At 53.4% G+C, this 22,052-nt stretch overlaps 6 protein-coding genes across 6 annotated transcripts; 3 read left to right on the top strand and 3 right to left on the bottom strand.

Moving 5' to 3' along the window:
• Positions 1–170: 170 nt before the first annotated feature.
• Positions 171–3,196, top strand: CH63R_01128 (uncharacterized protein; the record flags this gene model as incomplete). Its single annotated transcript, XM_018296103.1, has 3 exons — positions 171–186; positions 251–376; positions 471–3,196. 3 exons carry the CDS (start codon positions 171–173, stop codon positions 3,194–3,196), a joined length of 2,868 nt encoding a protein of 955 aa, XP_018164465.1.
• A 574-nt stretch (positions 3,197–3,770) lies between these two features.
• On the bottom strand, positions 3,771–5,484 carry CH63R_01127 (F-box domain-containing protein; the record flags this gene model as incomplete). Its single annotated transcript, XM_018296102.1, has 2 exons — positions 3,771–5,031; positions 5,108–5,484. 2 exons carry the CDS (start codon positions 5,482–5,484, stop codon positions 3,771–3,773), a joined length of 1,638 nt encoding a protein of 545 aa, XP_018164464.1.
• Positions 5,485–9,659: 4,175 nt separating this feature from the next.
• CH63R_01126 (uncharacterized protein) lies at positions 9,660–10,757 on the top strand (the record flags this gene model as incomplete). The annotated part of the gene is made up of 1 exon (XM_018296101.1): positions 9,660–10,757. One exon carries the CDS (start codon positions 9,660–9,662, stop codon positions 10,755–10,757), a length of 1,098 nt encoding a protein of 365 aa, XP_018164463.1.
• Positions 10,758–11,260: 503 nt separating this feature from the next.
• On the bottom strand, positions 11,261–15,423 carry CH63R_01125 (Nuclear pore complex protein nup107; the record flags this gene model as incomplete). The annotated part of the gene is made up of 5 exons (XM_018296100.1): positions 11,261–11,762; positions 11,824–12,069; positions 12,570–13,037; positions 13,089–13,365; positions 13,437–15,423. 5 exons carry the CDS (start codon positions 15,421–15,423, stop codon positions 11,261–11,263), a joined length of 3,480 nt encoding a protein of 1,159 aa, XP_018164462.1.
• A 2,288-nt stretch (positions 15,424–17,711) lies between these two features.
• Positions 17,712–18,078, top strand: CH63R_01124 (Ubiquitin family protein; the record flags this gene model as incomplete). Its single annotated transcript, XM_018296099.1, has 2 exons — positions 17,712–17,951; positions 18,004–18,078. The coding sequence occupies 2 exons, from the start codon at positions 17,712–17,714 to the stop codon at positions 18,076–18,078; spliced, it is 315 nt and encodes a 104-aa protein (XP_018164461.1).
• Positions 18,079–18,437: 359 nt separating this feature from the next.
• CH63R_01123 (LIM domain-containing protein) lies at positions 18,438–20,918 on the bottom strand (the record flags this gene model as incomplete). The annotated part of the gene is made up of 3 exons (XM_018296098.1): positions 18,438–18,999; positions 19,072–20,785; positions 20,840–20,918. 3 exons carry the CDS (start codon positions 20,916–20,918, stop codon positions 18,438–18,440), a joined length of 2,355 nt encoding a protein of 784 aa, XP_018164460.1.
• Positions 20,919–22,052: the final 1,134 nt, after the last annotated feature.

The raw sequence follows: 22,052 nt of genomic DNA, 5'->3' as shown, positions 1-22,052 counted from the left end.
GCAAACCGAGTATCGTAATGCTCTCGACCGGTACCACGAGCCCAGACATTCACTTCAGCGCCAACGCGAACCTCAGGGCCAGCAGCACATTCAGTTGCGGAGGTACATAAGGATTGCAACTGTATCTTCCTCTCTGTCTGGAATGTCAACACGACGGCCGCCTATATATCATGGCGACAACCGCAGGTGTGATACCGCTCCCCTTCCCCTCGATCCCCAACGCGTGATCGACTAACCATATCCTCGGTAGTATCCTCTCAACCGTCGAAGGTCGCGGTGTCTACCTCCCTTGAGAACTCCGGCATTGACACTGGCACTGGCACCCCGACCGGGACTCCCTCACGAACACCCGTATCAGTCTCCGCGAAACAACAAGGTTTGCTAACCAAACATGCCTGCCCGATTCTGCCTGGCGGCTGGCTGCTCGGCGTGAACATCTGCGGTAAGCGCTGCTAACATTTAAGCCATAGGTGAAGTACACGTCTTTGGTATCCTACAGCATACCGGCCCGCCCGTGGAAGATGACGTTCCTGGTCTCTACAGAGACGGGCGCGTCCGCAATCCTGTCCCCAGCAAGCTTAAGGGCAGGACAGATTCCAGAAAAGGGAATTTCGGGGTCATGCATATAGATCTCCCTACGACCAACGAAACTCAGGATCGTGATGCGGCAGCCAAGCGCACGAGCGAAGGAACCCAGTTGGCGGCGAAACTGGCCCAAACAGATCGCTATGTTGCCTTCAAACGCAGCAAGTATGCCTACCAACCAGAAGATCAAGCCGCGCTCAACCCGCCAAAGCACGATGGATACCAGCAGAGGACTTTGCCGCTCACCGTGGCCGAAACCAAAGCCGAGCAGGCTCGACTACTGGTTCTGTTGCGAAACCTGTCGCCTGCTCTTGTTGTGGATCAAATATGCAAGGCGCTGGCCTTCTTCGGCGGGGTTTCCGATGCGCAGCCTTCAGTCGACGAAGATTTCCCACATAGCGCAGAGGCGAACGGATCCGGTTCTCTCTTTGTGGGCTGGTTGGCTGAAATATTCCCAGCCCTTGGTCAAGGGTCGATCCCGAGTGCTCAGCACCCGCCGCTGAGACGTCCGCGAGGCCGGCCCAAAGGAAGTAAAAATGCCAAGGGAAAGAAGGACAAACTTGCTAGGAAACGATTTGGGTTTACTGTACCATCGGCAAGTGCCACAGAAGATGCTTGCGCCGGCGGTGATTTAAGCAGGGAGTCCGTCGCGGACGAAAGCTGGATTGATGTTGAGGATGGCATCGCAGAGGATGATGGGGAAGGTCCAGATGGGAAGCCCGTACCGAATTTTATGACTCCATCTCACAACAGTAAAGCCATGGTCGATCAAAGTGCTTCTGGCAGTATGCTAGGAGAGGCAGCTACAGTTACACCGACTCCAAAGCGGCGAGGACGACCCAAAGGCTCCAAAAACCGACCGAAAAACAAGACCATGCTGAACGACGGCACCTTGAATACTCGGGATGTGTTCTTGAGCACAGCAACCGGTTCTATCTCGAGTGCACAGTCAAGCCATGTTGAGCCTGGACTGCCCAGCGTCAAGAAACGGAAACCTGGGCCAGGCCGTCCCAAGGGTTCCAAAAACCGGCCTAAGGAACCGGCACCTACATCTGATCATGATCCTCAATCACTACCAGCGTCCACGAACATCGATCATGGAGGAACAGAGGTACATTTAGATGCAGTGGAGGGTGCCTCTCAGCCGCCATCAGCCATTGATCTTGTTCCCATTGTGCAAACCGAGCAGCACCGGCAGCCGCCAAAAAGTACCATTTTGCCCACGCCTGCCTACTCTGCACCAGAGCCTGTAAGTGAAGCCACTGCAGGAAAACCGAACGCCGGAGAAGGAGGCTCTCAAGGCATCAAAAGGAAGTGGAATGCCGCCAATGGAGGAAGAACAACCGCGCCTGATGCGACCCGGACTGCACTGGCCCCGAACCAAAGTCCACCCGATGCTGTTGCTGCTTTTGCTTCACATAGTGGCTCTCCACCACAGATGACAGGATATCATGACCCCCCCAACCAGGATCATGTGAACGTCTACCCACCAGCGAAGAGACAGAAGTTTCACGCAACACCTCGGCGAGAATCCAAATTGAACAGCCAACCTGGCCAGGCCACTCGGCCCGAGCCGCATACGCGACAAATAAATGCCCCCGCGGATCACCATAGTGATACCCTGGGTGGAACCGGTGGCAGCAACTTGCAGAGGCCCAGGAACCAAGTGAGTGTCTCTGCGAGTCCATCTACGCTCCAACAGGCCTCCAACACCCAACAATCTCATGTCGAACCGCCAATCGAATACAAACATGCTGCAACACTAGCTACGGGCCAACAGGCTGAAACACCAAAAGTGGACGAGTCCTATACCATGAACGTGCCAGGAAGAACAGCACAAGGCATTTATAAACAGGTTCGGCCTGCTCAGTCACAGTACGGACAGCAACAGCAACAGCAACAGCAACAGCAACAGCAACAGCAACAGCAACAGCAACAGCAACAGCAACAGCAACACCAGCACCAGCACCAGCAGCAGCAGCAGCAGCAACAACAACGGCATCTGCATCAGCACCAGCAGCACCAGCAAAAACAACGCCATCAACAACTGCGCCATCAGTCCCACCATCAAAAGCCGCAACAATCCGCTTTACAAGATCGGTCGAATGTTAGCCCGCATCGCCTTCCCACCCCAAACGCTGGCCAAGCAACGCCGGCAGCTGGACATGATGGAAACTCCTACATCACATCCACTGGAGACGGCGACTATAATGGGTTGGCTAGTGTGCGTTCATCGTTCGATACGCAGATGGTAGCACCTGCAACTGCACCAGATGTCAATTATCGAAGCGCTACATCGCGCTCCATGCAGCACCACTCTCCCTCATTTCAAGCACGACAAGCACACCAATCCCAGAGCTCGGGCCTGCCGTCTTTCCATGACTATTCAGAATCGAGCTTTCTCGAAATTTCGGCACTTGACTCGGCTAGCCAAGCTAGCTTAAATATTAATCCGACATCGTACAACATCAACGGCGGGAATATGCAGCGGGTCTCGCCCAACATGAGCTCGTCCTATCGCACAGACTCGGGCATGGGCCAGACTTCATTCGATGGAAGCATGTCAGAGTCTGCAATACAGGAACGCATGTATCACACTCTCAGGCGATAGTATAAACAATGAGCTACTGGTTATGATGTGTAGTTATGGTGGACCTGTTTTGATCTATATGTACGACCTATGCGTCTTGTCATGCAATGTGCCCAGTGGTTGCAGATGGCGGTGAGAAAACTGCATCTTATCTACGTGCACAATGAGGCACTTGCGCTATCTCATTCCACACCACTTGTTTCTACTGGGTTGACGCGTTGCGTCTGCCGCGGAGCGTCGTTGATGCTTATGCCCGTGTTTCCCTCACACAGGACGTGAGCGATTGGGGCGACTGGACAAGTTGAAATAAGGCACCTCGGGGTTTAACAAAACGAACAGGTGTGTCGTGGTTGGATCAGCACGATCTGTTGTGAAAACATGGAGGCGAAAGGAATACGGGGACAGTGTGGTATCGGTATCTTTATCCAGATGTTTGCACCCCTGTCCATGCGAGCCCCGACAAAGTAGAGTAAGATGGTTACCCGGCATATCAAAAAGAGAAGAAAAAGTAAGAGACGAACCTCCGCCTCTGTCCCAGCGGCCGTTTCCCTGGCCGACCTAAACGCCCGCAAATGCCGATAGCTCCGTACCGTTGTCATGCGCCATCCATAGGATCCTCGTCTATCGCCTCGAGCGGAGGGCGAACAGACTCGGGAGTACTTCGCCCGTACCACCACTCATCCTCTTCGTCCATGCCATCTTCGCGAATCAGCTCCAACATGACTTGGGCGTTGCGTTTGATGTCTTGAGTACGCTCCACAATGCCTCGCTCTAAGATCAAAGCCTCAGCAGTCTTGAGCCAGATTTCTTGCAAATTTGGCAAGTCTGCAAGTACGTGACGCACATGCTCACGCCCTAATGCCCCCATGGGCATACCAGCTGCCAGGCTTGTGTTAAAAACCAAGTTCGTGTCGCGAGGGTCGACTGAATCCTCGAGAGATGTCCTCGAACCACGGCGTGCCGGGCCTCCGTCCTGTTGCGTCGATTTGATTGATTCTCTTACAGATAAGGTCGACTTTTTGCGACCGAGGCCCATAATGCCGCGTCGCTGTTTAAAAGTCGGTTCGGCCGAATCTTTTGCGATAGAGTTATACCAGATATCGACCGCCCCTCTCCTACTGTTATATCCTTTGATCTCCCAGAGCCTCTCTACCTGTCGTAGACCGCCGACGCAAAGAATAGCAACATGAACCTCGTCTGGTGGCTTTTCCTTCAAGTATCCCCTCAAAGATCGTTCGACGCGACCGGCATACGATGGTGGACGTAACCGTCGGCAAAACGAGGATATGACAAGCGGGAAGACCTGATGAACGCGCAACAGCGTCTGATCGTCGTACATATTCATGATCTGAACCTCGATCGGGTTTAGTGTATAGGGCTCGTGTAGCAAACCGTGACCGTTGTGGTCGAGGATGTGTTGTAGGTGCAGCTTTCGGTATGTTTCGAAGAAATGAAACACAGTGAATAGTAGTGGAATTAGGCGGCGACGCATACGTTCGCGCTGCGGCGCGAACTCGAGGCGTTGGGTTTCTGTCGTCCTCAAGAAGATCTCCTTTGTGATCCACTCGCACATGAGAAACGAAAGTTTCGCCGCAACATGCAGACGGTGCCATAGACCGCACAGGTGGTGGAAGTTGGCGGTTGTGGGGTCACTGGATGGATATAGACGTAGGGCATACGTCGGGATATGATGCTCTAGGTGATGGCGAACAATGGGGGCCTCGTTCAATGTGACAATGGCATGCCATGACTTCGAGACTCTGCGAAGGTTGAGAACGTCGGTGAGCGGTAGGGACGAGATGACTTGAATCTGAAGCTCGGTGGGTAGTGCAAGGATTAATTGACCGAATGATTGTCTGTTGACATGTTAGACCTTGTGTCCATGGCGTTGACCACGTCAAGCGAATCAAATGAAAGATGGGGGTAACAAACGTCTTTGGCCCAAGGGATTCGGCACTCTGCTCGTGTACATCTGTTTGTGATGCATGCGACTTGGAGTGAAGGATGGAAACCTTGGATCGGAGACTAAACAGACGGCTTTTTTCGGGGCGCTTTTGGTCTGGCGGACGAGTAGACTCGAAATCGCATTCGCTTGCTTTCGATGTTCGGAGTGGAAGGATAAAGGAAGAAGGCTGCGCAGAGGGAAAAGGAGGCGTCGGCGGGGTGGGCACCGATTGGGATGGGGGTAGTTGAGAATCGCGTGATTGGTGGTGTTGCTGGGCATCGCGGGCTGTGGGAGACTCGCAGAGTTGGTTGAGTTTGTTGAAGTAGCGCTCGGAAGCGAACTCGGTGATGTGAGGCGGATCCATAATCCTGCTATCGTGCTGGACGATGGCGCAGCCAAAAGGATGAAGGAACGGGATCGACCGGGCACAGCATATGGTCGTCGAGTGAGGATGTCTAATCGGAGCGAAACCGAGGACGGTTGGAGATCGGGTTGTCGACGATGCCGAGCATTCGAGACTCAAGCATGACTAGACATTTGAGGCTGTCGGCAGTCTAGACAATGGTAATGGTGTTATAGAATGTGGGTTCTCCTGCGCAGGTGTGGCCTTGATTCAATCGGGAGGAGCAAGAGAGATCCCCGGGTGGACAACTCAGAAGGTATCTCGATCGAACGTTGGTGAGAAGGCAGATTAACAGGATACAGATCGAGGCCCAAACGACGAAAATATCGATTTGTGAGCGCAGGCAATAGAAATGTCGAGACACGGAACCGTGGCGAATGCTGACGGTGTAGAGCTAGAACGCGGTGGTGACGTTCTGAGCGTGGTGTTTGAGATTGGTTGGGATGAGAGAAGATGCGAACGAGATGGAAATAGGTGAGAGGAGAGCAGTAACGCAGTCCATCAGGTCGCGGGCGGCCGTCCTTGGTGGTGGGCGGGGAGGGGGTGGGTAGCACCTCTGTGGGAGTGGCCTTTGCCCGTGGGGGGCGACCGGGAACGTACAAGATTTTCCCCCTTCTTCTTATTTTCTTCAGGCAAGGTCGACAGCGCAAGCGACGCTGAGGTGAAGTGACCTGAGGGAGTGAAAGGCAGGACCAGCACTGAGAGGAGCGAGGGATCGGCCATCCGCTGATTCTGGATGGCCCGGCGGTATGTGCGGCGAATTAGTGGAGTGGTCTAGGTGAAGAAGGGAACTTGCTGCCAGTCCAGGGGTTGATCAGCCCGACACGGTTTCTGACACTGTGCTCAGCGACTTCCTGGTGCCTCCGGAAGCAACCCTTGGTGCCTTGGGAGCAGTTAGTGAACGAGAATCTGATATGGTTGATCTACTGTGCAACAGTGTGGCTTACACAGTAGACTGAACACTCGACGGTCGGAGCGAGAAAGAGCGGCCGAGGAAAGCACCGTAAAAGTGCCCGAACGGAGCTTCGACCCACGGGTTAAAGCGCTCTACCTCCTGTGATCCTTCTTTTTGAGACTTTTGTCTCTTCTCTCATGTACACGTTACTCGACGTAACTGACTGACTGTAACCGCAACTCGGTTGCAACGATTACCACTTTTAAGTTTTGCTGCTTTCAATAAGACCCGGACATACCTTATCTGACGCTAGATTCACTTAAATGGCCTTCTTCGGCTGTTCTGCTGGAGCCAAATACAACTGTCGCTCACCTCGTCTCTCTCCCTCTGCTGTACTGCCCATCTACCCAAGCCCAGAAATCTAATACCACACTCGACAATCCTTTAGGGGGGGGGGGGGACAACTGCAAGCGCAAAGACAGCAGGCAGCTTAGTGGATCGTTAGCAGTACCTGCCCGCCTGTGTTTGTGCTTGGCAGAAGCTCAAGGGGCGCGAATAACCATCGGCGAGAAGGGGCAAACCGAAGAAACAAGCAGTTGGCCATTGCTACTTTGGTCTCAACCTGCGCCATACTCGACGGTATACTGTGAGAAGTATGATCGCTCAGTATCGTTACTGTACGTGCCTTGCTTGGCTTCAGTCGCGTTGAGCTTGCGTCTTGTATTCCAGTCCTCCACTTGGTGACGTTCCAACGTTACCTTGATCTGGTTTCTGACCTGGCCCGGTTCGACTTCGATGGAGCCGTTTGAGCAGCCAACTATTGCATGCTAGCCGTTTGTGTCCCTCTTCCCCCATGCTCATTGAGCGCTTGCTGTCTATCGCCGATGTAGGTAGGCCGAGGCCTTGGTTGGATTCCACTGTCGTAGTCACAGTGTGCTGGAGAAGAACGTTGGAATGAATGCCGCGGCTAAATCACGCGGTTATTGTCTAAGCGATTGGCGGTCTAATTGCGTGTTATCCGGGAAACATGTGGCGTCAGGGAGATGCGATTGTAGATTGCATCGCAACCTCCAAAAAGCTGGATGACGCCGAATGGTGCCCGCTGTTCAAGGCTAAATGCTTCTTCTTTTGCCGCACCGGACAGAACAGGTGCAAACGGGCGTCCTATCTGCGCTCGGTGAAGTCCAAGTATATCTATGTGTCTTTTCCTGGCTGATCAAATGCGGATGGATGGCTTGAATTACAGGGCCTTGTCAAGTGTTACGAGCGTAGGGCAGTCACTTTGCAACCATGGATTAGTGCTCAACTGCAGTTGGTCAGAGATAGAGTTTCTTATTTTATTCTCTTGACCGTGCAGGCTCTTCAGAAATGGGCATCAAGCAGAATGCGACCACCACATGACTCTTGTCATGATGGAGTATTTCCACAAATTGGCCGACGTGAGGGAGGGAAGCTCAAGGCGTCACAGCGGATATCTGTACACTGAACAGTATGCATACGTTGTTTCTGAAGTCAGCAGTGTGCTTATCGAGGCGACGAAGGCCCTGTGCAAGGCTCTTTAGAACAGGAACGCGGAATATTCGACCGAAGTGACCGAAGTTGTAGCGATGAAACCGCTGCAAATGGCCTAGTGCCATCTCGGATGGACAAGCTATGTGGGACTAGTGGGGGAAGGGAGACGCTGCATGGGACGGAAGCACCGGTGGGTACCGGGGAAGCTACGTACCGTCTTGGTCTTTGTGGTGCCGTAAGTTCTGGATGGCGTAGGTGAGCACCTCTCGGGCCTACCGCGGCCTTTCTCTAGCCTTCTTACCACCACCAATCAGTGAGCACCCAGGTACCTGCCTACCTGTAGCTACCTACATCAGTACGTACCTAGGCCAATACGGTCAACGTTTTCGGACGATCTTTTGCCAATGGGGCACCTAAGCAGTTCGCTTACCACCGCTAATGCTGTCTGCCTGTTTACTGGCTTCCAGCTACCTGACTTAGATCCGTCTTTCTTCTTGTCTCTTCAGTATCTCTTCTTCGTAAAAAGGCACGTACTGTTGTGGGCACTTCAGGCATGTCGCTCAAAGCACGCCTTATGACCACAAGAACCAGGTCGCTTCTCACGGATGGTTAGTTATTTCAGCATTACTGTGTGTATTATGGAGACTCGTTTGACAACTGTTTCCTCGCGCATCCTTGTAATTGTCATCCATCAGTGAGTGAGTTGGCGCAGATGTCATGACCGCCCCCAGCCGTTTGTGGGATCCCGCGCAGCTGGCTCCATTCGTCTCCATCTTACTCCGCGTTTCAACTTCAACCCGGCCATAAGCCTCGTACTGTGTGTGAAAAAGGAATTTTGGATTGCGGAGGGCGTTCCTCTTATGTACTTTATCAAACCTGAGTTCGAAATGCGTATGTCCCTCCGGAAGTATGTCGCTACTTGTTAATACTGAGCACTCTTTCTACACCACTCAGCGAGCATCGTCCTGTTGTATCCAAGCACCTCTTGGATTTTTCACGGCAACAACCAACCCATCGCTGCCTTTTCATGTTTGCACTTAAGTAGCCTCACCTACTGTCTTGGCTACAGACTTGCACTTTATTGTTGTGCAACTTAGTTCTAGCACGCAGCATCCCACATCGCCTACATATGTTTCGTGAGGCCTTCAAACATGGATGACAAAGGCATTTGCAGTGCCTGCTTTCCCCCCTGCCTTGGCTACAGCCCTGTGGCCAGCTTCCCACCTCCGCCTCTATCTCCGCATCCCACTTCACGCCAAGTCTGGTTAGCTGGCCTCGACTCCTCCTTTTTTTTGACCTCATGTAGCCCGTACTATTTGGGCCATTTCCACAATCATCTCTATCTCAACCCGACTTTGAAGCCCCTCCCCGGCCCCAATCACAGCCACCTTCGTTCCTTTGGACGACCGTGATCCCCGCCCCTGTTCCTGTTCCGCACTCTGCTGCAACCAGCCACTATCGTAGTCTCACCCTTCCCTAACTTGCTGAGTACCGACCAGTTGTCTGTCTTCTATATGCCAGCTTGACCACCCGCTATCCTCCCCGGGCCTGGCGAAAGGCGAGGTTGAACTACGCTACCTTATGCATGAGTGTCTGGATTCTACCGCTGCTTCGTTACCCAAGTAGGCCGCAATTGCGTCTCGGACCCGCACCACATCGTGCTTCCGCCATACCTACACTATATCGCACCGGGTCTTACAACGAATCATATCCGGCCACAAACTGAGACATGGAGGCACCGGATGCCGCTCGGTCCTCACCGCCGCCCCGTTCACCGGCGACTGGACTTGATATCCCCGCCCGGCTCACAGACGCCATATCTGGCCCTCCCGCCGACACCGCCCTCTTTGCCCTTGCCCGCTTTGAGTTTGAGGCAGACAAAGGCAATGAAGGCACCAAGATTCTCATGGTTGAATGGGATCCTTCGGCTTCCCCAACCGCCTTCTCGCCCTCTTCTGTGTCCTTGGTGTCGTCATCCAAGGCATGGAAAGTGTCGTGGGAGGGAAAAGCAAACTACCTTCCTGCCAGTGACAACGTTATCGGAACCAACAAGCGTGTATATTTCCTGCTTCCACCTGGTGCCGCCATTCCGCCTATCGTTACCATTGCCCATCCCGACGGTACCGTTCTCATCACCAAGCCGTTGCCCGCTATTTTCCCACCTGGCCTGGTGGCCGGCAGCTCAGACGTTGGGGCACGGGGCATCCTCCATACCATCTGGGCCAAGAAGAGGCTGTCCGAGCTTGAAGAAGAGATCGAAGTCGAGATGAAGGCCAACGCGGAAAGTGTTGGCTTAGAGATGGCACTTCAAGAGAGGCAATGGATCGTCGCCCATTTTGGTGTTGCCCCGAAGAACGACGCGCGTGAAAATACAACGGCTGGGGCATCTCAGACTCTCCGTAATCCTGTTTCCCCCAAACCAACACCTGGCGGCAGGCTTGGAGAGAAGCTTAAGGGATTGAAACTGGTCACGTCTGCCGCTGATTTGATTGCTGGCTCGGCTGGTATGACGCCTGTTGGCGGCTGTTTTGTCCCAGTTCACACGACGCACGCTGACTCGTGGTTTGCAGATAAGGACGCGCACTTGCATACCATATCATTCTCTCCAGCGTCCAATGATACGGCGGTCTCATCCTTTTCGAATTTTGCACGACAGACGATACCCGGCAGCCCCCAGCCAGGAGAGTCTGTTTCCTTGGACGCCGTTCTCAACAACAGTAGCTTCCCTTCGAAGCGGCAAGACCAAGAACAGGAAGAGGACCTGTTTGCGCTGCCTATGAGCCCCCGAAGCCCTGAGATGAAAAGAAGCCCATTCAGCCTTGGCTGAATGTCCGCTCATCATCGTTTCTTGGTGTTGGCATGCATTTTCTCTAATGGCGGGCCTCAACGGCAGTGCTGGGGTGGTGAGGGGAGCTTTGATTATGACTTGACACCCTTTCAAAGCCCGTACCGTTGGCCACGGATGATAAACGAGGCCGTGGGCAGTTGTCGATCGAGAAAATGCATAACGCGGCGCAAATCTCCCCCGAAAACATCTTAATCTAGCATCTCCCACTGTGGATTGACATCATTGGTTCTTCTGCCGAGTAAATTCTTCAAATGTTATATTGGTAGATTAGAGTTACGAATATCTCCGCTTGCTCCATAGGTATTACCGCTTCGCAACGGTATGTATCATCAAGTGGTAGCGCTGATCTACTTGCATATAGCGACTTTTGATGTCTTCCATATATGACCTATGGTAGAAACACCCGTATCATAGCCCTCAAGCATTGTTCCGCGTTCACGCCTTTACCAGACCACGAAGGATTCGAAAACGGCTTCTTAAACTCATCTCCAGCCACCGACACGACCTTCGTCCCACCGCTCTTTTCGCTCTTGCCGAAGGTTGTATAGGACCTTGGCATCTCTGTACCTCTTAATCCAGTCCAACGTTTCCCTCTCTGACGCATATGCACCGTCCCCCTCACCCTCTATGAAGCTTTCCTCCAAGACGTGACACACAGAGGCCTGCTCGTGTACACCTTGCCCTAGGCGCTGATACATAGACGTGGGGGAGAAGGGCGCGAGCGCATGGTCCATATCAGACTGTTTTTGCCTCCATTGACGTTCGAGGGCGTGTGTGGAGAGGAGCTGCGCCTGTGTTGCAGATCTTTGGTGTGCTAATCGAGTCTCAAGCTCGATTAGCCGCGAAGCGAGCTCAAGGTTGTCGGTCAAGGCTGTCTGGAGGGCCTTGTGTGAGGAGGAGAGGGAGGGATGTATTGTGCTCGGTGCGTGAGTAAGGGCGTTGAGAAGTTCTGGGTTTGTCGCTATGTCGGCAAGGTCTTGCTTCCTGCGGCCAGATGTTAGCGAAAAGGAGTGGTAGAGAACAACTGGGGACTCGACATGCGTACGGCTTGTCTTGCAACAACTTTGGAAGCCATTGGTCGCCCGGATCAGGCACAGGCTCTGGTCGGGCGAACTCCAAACCAGCAGGCTGATGAGCTGGGTGCACCCGGCTAACACCGGCACCATTTGCATCGAGACCAGCGCCGGCGCCGGGCCAGGGCGAGTTGGATGTGATCGGTGTGCCGATGCGGCTGGTCTCGTGGCTGCCTGGCTTGGGAGGGAGAACAGGCGGAGGGGTATCCATGGCGTCGCTGCGCAAGCCGAAGGCCAAGTGTTTTTAGTACCCAGGTAGGTAGGTATTCTTCTGAATTTAGGTTGTTGGGGTTCGCTGGTGATGTTATCACTTGAGTCTTGACCGGACGAAGCGACGTCAGCGAGGCGTAGCTTGGAGACTGTGGGGTAGCTTGATAAGATAAGATGGTGGGGCGTGCCTCGTCGTCCATCGTTACTTAAGATACGGATTGGTACCAATGTGTGCCTCGAACCACACTGGCAATATATTAGGTACGCTCAGAGCGCGCTGTCCCAGTGCCTCAAAACTTCTACTTCGGTCTACCATTTCTGTGTTCCAGTTTTTGTGTGCCAGTCCTTGACTCCCCATCCGTATGCCCCGCTCGTAAGCGGTCAGCTTTTTCTCATATAGACGTAACGTGACGATCGGTTGAGGAACCACTTCCCAAACGAACCTCACTCCTTCCTTCTCTACGTTGGTCTGACCGACCCCAATTACTCCGGTCAATGTTTAACGGACCAGAGATCTCGAGACCACCCCATCTCGCGCAGCTTCTTGCTGCTCGAACCAGCTGCTTTCTTCTCGCCCGAGGCGATTGCTAGTGCCTTGCTGCACGCCGCGAAGCTTTCCACCAGTTCCTTCATCCGGGCCGCCTTCATGAAGCAGTCGGCCACGTCGGAATCCTTCTCAGCGACGGTGGCCGCTAATTCCATGCACTCCAAGAAGTTGTCCCTTGTCAGAGTGGTGCCAGCGAAGTGAAGAGTACTAACATAAGCGAGGAGTGTCTCGGGTAAATACATATCCCGTAGCGCTTCCAGATCTTCGTCTTCTATCGGAATGTAGTCAGCGTTTGCCCGAGAGGATTGAGCTTGGAGCCAGCTACCTTGACCCCGCAGCCATTGTTTCAGCAATGGTCGCACATGCTCTTTGGCAGACTTGACCTCGTTTCCGACCTTAGTCCAGAAATCTCTCTTGACGGACGGGTCCCTAAGAAGGGTCAGCAAGAAGACATGGTCGGGAAAACTGATTCCAACATACTCCTTTGAAAGCTCCGTTAATGAGGCAATGGTTTCCATCGTATCCAAGGCCTTGACAAGACATTCCAAATCGCGGAAAGCCCGTGCTTCCATACCCAGTTGACTCGGCGAGAGGCTCTTCGCACCTGAAGCTTCGATCTGGCCAGCCCAAAATTCTGCATCCTCGGTCCACCAAGTATCGTTTGCGTCCTGTTCAGCAAATTCCACCCTATGCGCCATGATAGTGCTGAAGGGTACCCGGCTGGCGAAGCTTCTGGCAGCGTTCAATCGCAAGGTTTCTGTTTGAGTGCAAGCTGACGTTAGCAGACGGGTGCTAGAGTCATCTCGAAAGGATGTTGTAGCGACGTACTGAGAAAGTATTTGTAGATGTCCACACCGACGCGGAACACATGAGGCCAAGCTTCATCGACCAGGAGCAGCCACTCCACCGAGCGGATCAGGCGCTCATCGATAGATTCAATGGTATCAGGATCTTCGCCAAAGAAGTCCGTCCGAATCGAACGCCCATACTTGAGAGACGGCGGTCCAGCGTCCACGATCTGGAACCTCCGGGTCTTTCCGGCTTCAGGACCCAGGCTTCGGAACAGGGATGCTGGTTGGTAGTGGACAAATTGCAGCACATCCAGTCCTGCCTTGCGGATGAGACTCAGTTGCAACAAGCGGGCCTCGTTGTCTGTGATTGGCAGGAGGTTGGTGCTTAATACTTGAAGAGCTCTTGTGTTGAGAATCCTGGAACAGTAAAGAGGAATCAACTCCTCCAAGCCAGAAAGACGCAATAGGCTAATGTAAAGCGTGATCGTATTCTCTTGGATTTCACGTCGGTCGGAACTCGTGCTCATCGTTGCTGAGTTCGGCGGTGAGTCAACGAGTTTATCGAGGGTGCCAAAGATGATGAGTGCATGGACAGCAAGTCGAAGACGGCCAGAGCTCTCGAAGTCTGCAAACTTCTCAGTAGCCACGCTGACATCGCGGCAGAAATCATCGGGCATGAGTATAGAAGACTCTTTGGAATTGGCCTTCAGCGTGATGGCCACACCCTGCTCGTAAAAGTGTCGCTCTAGCTCCTTGGAAATTATAGCGGCTTGAAGTGCCTTGACAGGCTCAAGGGCTTCTTTGCTCGTGTGAGGGCTTGTCTCGAGTTTATGTATCAAACGCTGCTCTAGCGTAGTAGCATCGCCATGAAACTGAACAGCGTCGAAAGCGGGGAATGATGAGCGAAGAGAAGCTGATACCTCAGGAGGGCATTGACCGAGAACGAATGTGTCGAGTTGTGTGCGGACGAGAGCGTTGTAGTGCATGAACATGAAGTCATCCCAGGTTTTGCACACTTTTTGAACGCTGGGAATGTCTCCTGAAAGCACACCGTAGACGGCTCTCTCGATGTCGTCGACGCCGCCTTGGCGTGCCGCTGCGAAGCACATGCGCCTCCAGAGCGCAAGTGTCGCGGGATCTTCCACAAGGCTTGTGTCGCCGTGGTCGGTAGCGAGGGGTAATGCAGACATGGAAACGGCTCTCCAGACCTCTGTTCTCTCCAAGCACCACTCCCGAATTGCCTCCAGACTGCTGCCGCGCCGAAGGAGCTGGAAACAACCAACCCAAATCGCCCGCTCAAAGTACTCGTCCTGAGGCTCCAGCTTCCGGCTCTGTCTAGTCACAGAGTCTGGGTCCAGCTCGGCGACAAGTGGCGCCTTGTCTGAATTGACGAGGGAGCGTGCGACTTCGGGAAACTGGACGTCAAGCGGGCGCGCGTAGCCGATCACGCCTTTCTGCAGCTTAATGGCAGACCTAGTGTGTATCCAGCCATGAGCGATAATATCTCCTCTATCGGCGTTCTGTTGTAGTTCTCGAACGAGGTCGTTGAGATCGGGACCACTGCTTGCGCTCTGTTGCAGCCATTCCAGGATGGTCCTCCTCTCCACGGCCAGCTCATCGTTTGCAAGGAATGCACCCCAAAGGTCGTTGCCCTCTTTGTTCTTCTTCGTGGCGCTCGTAGTCCTTTGACTTTTCGACTTTGGTGTAGAGTATCTTAGCGGGATTAGGCGACGAACAAGATCCCATGTCTGTCTCTCTTGCTCCCATTCTTGAATTTCTTCCAAGCTAGCGGTAGACCCAGCCTCCGCGTCGTCGTCCAAGTCCATCTCGGTATCGCCAACTGAGGCCTGGCGAGCTTGTTTGCGCAACTGCGACAACCTTTCATTGGAGTAGTCATAGTACGTATTTACCAGGTTCAATATTCTTGCCTGCTTCTCCTCAACTGTGCCTTGAGGCGCGAGACAATCATCGAGTGCATTTGCAAACACCTCAACCTCGGGCCCAAGAGGTCCATTCATCTTCATTTGCAGAAGCGAGTACACGAACGAATCCAGTAGTGGTTGCTCTTGGGTCGCGGGATTTCGGGAAAGAGCCGTCAGGGCCGCTGTGTGTGGGTTGATTCGGGGTGATTGGCTCGTTGTTCGTCAATTCCAGCGACGTCGAGGGCAGGATAGTACTCCAAGTCTGTTAGAGCGTTTGGTAAGTCAAAGCTGCACATCGAGGAGACCATCAAGTATTCAGTTGTAAAGAGACGGACCTCGTGCAATTCTGGGCGCAAGGTGTTGTGGAAATTCGTGTATGGATCAAGCCATGGAGTCGACACCCAGGGGGGGTGTTCCCGCGATTCTCTGCAGCGCCAATGATGATACGCTGCAGGCCGAACGATTTCGAGAAAGAAACGCTGTATATTTGTCGATGCTGGTAGTTGAGAGAGTTCCCTGTGTTGGCGCTTCGGAGGGCAGACAGTTCGCGAGATGAATTAAACAATTCGGCTGATGGTACTGTATCCGAAAGAGTCGATGCTCTCAAAAAAACAACGCCCTGAGCTTGATGAGGCTTACAGACGCGAGGTGAAGTGGATGGATCTTCTGCCGGTCTGTGCGTTCTTCCTGTCCCCTTCTGAAAGGAGTCTAAGGCTACGCACTGTCTCGTATCGCTTTTGTTTTCCCTGTATGTACAGTGCGTCGGCATCTAAGAAACAGTAAGGACCCGCTTAACACTTCCTTTATCAAGGTGCATCTTTGAAATTTTCTTTGAACTTTTCTCTCCTTTCCTTCTTCAATGTCAAGGCTTTTGTATTAGAGTCTCGGAACAGGACACTCAATGCTTGTTCAGATCCTACGGGGTCTCTTAGCGCGCTCAACGAATGCCTAGAATAACTCGCCCTCTTTCTTGAATGTTGCCAGATTTCTTCTCTACTCGGGTTGACGTATTTACATGGAAGAGTGGTACATTTTCGCCTACACCCGGCCGCCGACTATTTCTTTGCCACTTGCAACTCTTCACGCAGCCTGTTGAGTTTCAACTGTAGCAGATCGGGCTTAGGGCAGCTAACTGTGGTTGCCTGGCTACCCTTGAATCGGTAGAAGGCCTCGCAGCATTCGTATAAAGCCATGATGGCCGACTGGCATCTGTCTTCCTTATAGCTGTTTCTGGTCAAGCAGTCTACCGGGGTGGGGGGTTTAGCGATGCTGCCATATCGTATGAAAACATTTGCCACGGGCATCTAGCTGATAGGCACTGACCTTGGATTGCGCACTACAAGAAGCACGGGGTTAACATAACTACGGGAAACAGGTATCGCTCTGATTGAGAACCCACAGCGCGAGGATGACAAGGAGGGTTGGCCTTCAAGTCCTCAGTGAGACCCTTGAGATTGACTGCGTCAGCGGGGTAAAGTTCATATAGAGCGAGTCGAGAGATTTCGTGTAGGGATTCCGAACCATGGTCTTCGTTTGTTGGAAATACTGCAACGATATTAGTAGCGCTTTCTCAATAGTCGAGGCCAAACCTATGTTGCCCTCGATGTTGCTAATGTACATTGGATGGTGTATCCGAAAAGGTGTACCTGACGATGGGGCAAACAAGGAACAGACGGCGTCTCGGTACTTAGGCAGAGAAGACTCAGCGGAACGGAGAGAGTAAGTGAGGTCGGAAGACGCAAGGTAAGAAAAACAACACGCCTTAAGAACCTGGTTTTGACGCAATGTGGAGAACAATGTGCACGACTAGTTGATTGTTGACATGGAAGTTGACAGTCAGTAGACCGACCTTCCCAAACAAATGGCAATGATTTCCCCTGCTGTCTGAAGGTCCTATTTGGCTTACGTCAACAGTGTCTTCAGCCCAAGACATAGGCACCCAGGCTGCCAGGTAGCAAGGTAGCACAGTTACCTTGCCTTCCCACCGTGTGATCTTGCCCAATCAGATGCCCTCCGTCCCACCTTCTCCCGTGGACTCAGATGCGCCTTCCTGGCTCCCCACAATCTTTCTCCCGCCTTTCTCGTCCTCAAAGCCCGTTTAAGAGATACAACTTGACAATCGCCCTGCCGCCTCGCCGATTCTACAACTCTCACTATTGCGATACCGTGCCTTTTACGCGTCGCACCACACTACGAAAGTCTGCGCATTAACAGACAATATTTCACAAGTCGCCAGATCAACTGGAATCCAGGGTCTACTGCGCAAGGTACGTTAGACACCATGCGACGCGCCCTCCATCTCCCTCAGTTTCCCTCAGCCTGCCCCCAAAAAGAGTTGTACGGCCGGTCCTGGCTGACACTTTCGCGCCGCCGCACGCAATAGTCACACCATGTCTGGCGAACACGAGAACGGAAGCCCCTCTGCTGGCGGCCAGGATGCCGCGCCCGCCGTCGAACACCTGAATATCAAGGTCACGGACAACAACAATGAGGTCTTCTTCAAGATCAAGCGCTCCACCAAGCTCGACAAGCTTATGACAGCCTTCTGCGAGAGACAAGGAAAGGCTATGAACTCTGTTCGATTCCTCTTCGAGGGTCAGCGTGTGCAGCCGACAGACACTCCAGACACTGTAAGCACCGTAGCCGCCGCTCTTGAGTTGGTGGCTTTTAATACTAACGCAGTTGGCCCACCAGCTCGAGATGGCGGATGGAGATACCCTTGAGGTGCACCAGGAACAGGTTGGCGGTTCCTCCTAGTTCATGGACGACAAGAGGAGCGAATATTGCACGGCGGGAGGAGTCGAGGGAGCGATGAACTTCTTTCTTTCCTAAGAAGCCTCTGGCCATCGCGAATGGCGTACATGGATGGATGGCAATTGCCCAGGGAGGCCACACGAAGACAGCCAATGATGATTATGATGTTCACCATTATGCTTTTGTTTCCTCGTACCCCCCTCCATTGCGAAGGACAAAATGCTTAACAAGACGCCACGACCCGCCCTTCCACAAGCCGAAATCAAATGCAAAATGCAAGCAGACCAATGACAAAAGCTCCGACGCTTCTCGATCCTCAACTCCAGCGGCCATGATGCTCTACCAATCTGTTTCGGTTCTCGTTACGCTTTGAGTTCCATCATGCGGCATCCCGTGCACAGTACCACCATCTTGTCCCCAACCTCCTTGGGGAAGATTTGGCCATCGTCGAAGCCACCCTGGCAGGAAGCGCAGCGGAAGCACTCATCGTGCCACTCGCCTCCCAGTGCCCTAATGTACTGCCCAATGACAGCAGTCTTGCAGTTTTTGCATTTGGGCGCCCTTCTTTCCGTCCGCTTGGTTTGACAGTTGATGCACCATGCGTATCCATCTTTCTCGATGTGGGTCATGCCCTTTTCGAACGGATCACCACACTCGGCACAGAAGAAATGTCCATAGTGCCAATGCTCGCCGAGTGCGACCACATGCTCGCCGAGGATGGGTGTCTTGCAATGCTTGCATTTCGGTGCATAAAGCTCGTGCCAGTCGAGATGACAGTAGAAACGCAGGCGCTCATCGCCGTCCTCGGCCATGGTCTTTCCCGGCGTCTCCTCCAGTGCCTCCCCGTTAGCTCTACGATCGATCCTCTCCAGACGCTCTTTGCGATGAGCATCAGGCTCGGGGCTAATCTCCAGCGCCTCGAGGCTGGTGCCACAAGTATAACAGCTGAAGCACTGAGGATGGAATCTTTCCGACAATCCAGCTAGAGAGACAAACCTGCCTTCAATGGGAAACCCGCACTCGTGGCAGAGCGTTGTGGAACGATTGCCTGACATAGCGGCAGGTGACCAATGCCGTTGCGGACGTTGGAAGGGTCGTGCCTTGGATGCCGTCTTGGGGTTCGGCAGCGGCCGCGGCGTAGACACAGAGGAGTGGACATCAGGGGTTACTGCAACAGGCATGCTTGGGGTAGGACCAGCCGGCTCATCTGCGCCGTCGATGCTTATGGACGGGATTGGCGGGACTTCGTGTGCTCTGTCCGACGGGGGTTCCTCCGGCGCAACCACAATAGAAGGAATTTCCATCGGCTGGCTCCTTTGGCCCGAGGCTCCCGATGTGTTGTCGCCGAAAGCCGATCCTGGCTGAGCATCAGTTTTCTCGTCAGGGGCCTTCCACTTCGAATCGAAGCTTACAATCGGCCGTCCAGGGCGATCGCTGACGGCCGTGGGCGTAGGCAATTTCGCACTGCGATCCTTAAGCTTCATGCTTGTGGCTCCCCTGATATCATCGCTACGGATCTCCATGCCATTCTTCTTAGGCACCGTACCATCGCCTACCATGGGCTTGGAGACGGAACTGTTGATCGTGTACAGCGGATTGCGCGACTGTGACGGTGGGTTCCGGTGGATTTCGACATTGCATTTGGGTTTCCAAGGGGCCGCGCGGTCCGCTGAGAAGGCCGCAGCAATATGGACTTGGCCTTGCGGAATCTTTGGTTTGTCCACAAGCGGCAAGTCCGATGATGACACTGGCTTTGTTTCGGGCCTGTCTCCGCGCAAGGTGTGTTCCGGTTCCTCCCAGATCTGATCACCCGAAAATGGTCTCTCGACCTCACCGCTGATGTTCCGCTTCATGCTGCTGCGGCGACGGCCAGAGGACAGAGGTTTAGGGAGAGGTCGGCTGGTACCGGGGGTGCCCAATATCCCAGAGTCCATCGACGATCGCTCGGGGCTGCGGCTCTGTCCTTTGAAGCTATCTCGCGACAAAGCAAGAGAAGGCCGAGAGTGCCCGTCACTATCAGTAGAGCTGCCGGAAACAGATCTCGACTTGTCTCTAGCTAGACCGGATGGGACCACGTCGTCGCCATATTTACCCACGCTGGCTGTTCGAGCGTGGGCATAGCTGTCCTTTCTAAGATGAGGCTTGTACCGATAGGGGGCATGAGGGTCCGGAGGGCGGACCCCGTTCTGATGCTGCCAAACAAGTTCGGAGGCTTCATCGAGGGCAGCACTGTAAATGCGGTTCTCGTCATCTGGTGTATCGGCAGGTCCTCCCTTGGTGTGCGCGGCCTCGATTTTGAGGCCGGGCATGTCTTTCTTAACCTGCATGTCGTCCATGGCTTGCCGGAGCGACGCAACCTCTTCTTTCTCCATCCATCGCTGGCCTCTCTCCATGTAGGTCGCCGTGGGAACAACTTCCGAGGGCTTCAGAGGCGACGTTGGGCGGTAGGGGTAGTAGTCGCGCCCCTGAGTGCTAGACATGGAGTAACGGGACGAGAAGCTGGTATTGACAGAAAGGGGATTTGGTCGTGAAGGTGCATCGGTTGAACTTGGACTGGATTGGGGAGCGCTTTCGATTCGAGGAAGAGGTTCAGAAACGCTGTGTTCGTAGGAAGGACGTTTGGATCTTGTGCTCGAGGAAGACGGGGGCAGGGGTCTGGCTCCGCCGGGACGGGCAATTCGGTTTGTTCTCAGATTGGCGAGATAGGCAGCTAGAGTGGCACAGAATTAGTAAGTTTGAAGAGAAGCGGAACACGGTGGCTCACCAAACTGCTCGTTGTCCATGTAGCTCGGTGAGGGAGGGGACACCTTTCTCGTCTTCTCGGTGCTCTTCCTGCGATGCATGATAGGAGCAGTGTGTGGCGACCACGAGAAATGCCGAGAATGGGGTTAAGGCAAGCGGTGACTTGAGGCGGCGGTGGGCGGTGGGCGGTGGGCGACGCTTGACGGGTGACGGGAACAGGGCGATGGAGATGCGAGGTGGAAGCATGCGGCGAAGTCTGGTGATTAGGTATTCTTTTGCTATCAAGTATATGAATGCAGGCTATGGCTATTGTTTTTAGAGAGAAACAATCGGGTTCTCTAGTGTTCGAGGGGAGTCGATTGATGGCGTTGAGTTATACCTGGGCCATGTGTCCGGCCGTGGTTGGTTGTCGGGGCAACAACGACCGTCCGACTTTCCAGTTCACTCAGTGTTGTCGTTGGGGTTGCACCTCTTATCCAGACGGCGGACGACCCGCTCAGCTGAGCATCGAGCTGACCCTACCAAGGTAGGCACCTATGTAGGTAAGCCTGGACGCAGCCCCACATCGAAAGGCGCCCGCAGTATAGCCCTGACGTCCCCGACGTCCCGTTAGAAATCGCGTCTATTCAACTTTGGCTTGGACTTGTTCGTCGATTCTTCAGATTCAAAATTTGACAAGCACGAGTAAGCCCTGAATATTCGCTGCAGCCAACGCATACAACAAAGCTGCCCAAAAACATCATATGTCTTTCGCAAAAGAAAAGACTGGCCGATATTCCCTTCCCCAGATCTGCGACACTGTACTTGTACACTGCGAAGATAGGTAGGTTGGGTAAACGAATGCCGCCCCATCACTGACGAGGAAAGCAACACCCGACAACTGGGCAAGTGATTTAGTGAGTCACTCAATGTCTTTTGCCTCCATCTTTACGTGCTTTACAGTCATCACATAACGGGGGCCCGTTGTATGGGCGCATGAAGCTTCATGCCCGCGCATGGGGCCTTGTTTATTGACAATCTCTATGCATTCATGCCATGGAAGCAACCACACCGTCCATCAACTTTCAGAAGCTTTGCAGGTTTACATGTTAATATGAATTTTCACCTCCATAGTTATTTTGTCTTATTTTATTCTATATGCTAATCATACAAAGCCGAACTTGGAGTGCAAGGATATGCGCTCGTTTAGAATACATCCCCGCCGCCCCGGGGTTCTCCAAACACCCCCTATGAGG

Source organism: Colletotrichum higginsianum, chromosome 1, assembly GCF_001672515.1.
Source record: "Colletotrichum higginsianum IMI 349063 chromosome 1, whole genome shotgun sequence".
Lineage (NCBI taxonomy): Eukaryota > Fungi > Ascomycota > Sordariomycetes > Glomerellales > Glomerellaceae > Colletotrichum > Colletotrichum higginsianum.
Note: the sequence above shows the minus strand (reverse complement) of the source record. Positions and strands in the feature narration are given on the sequence as shown.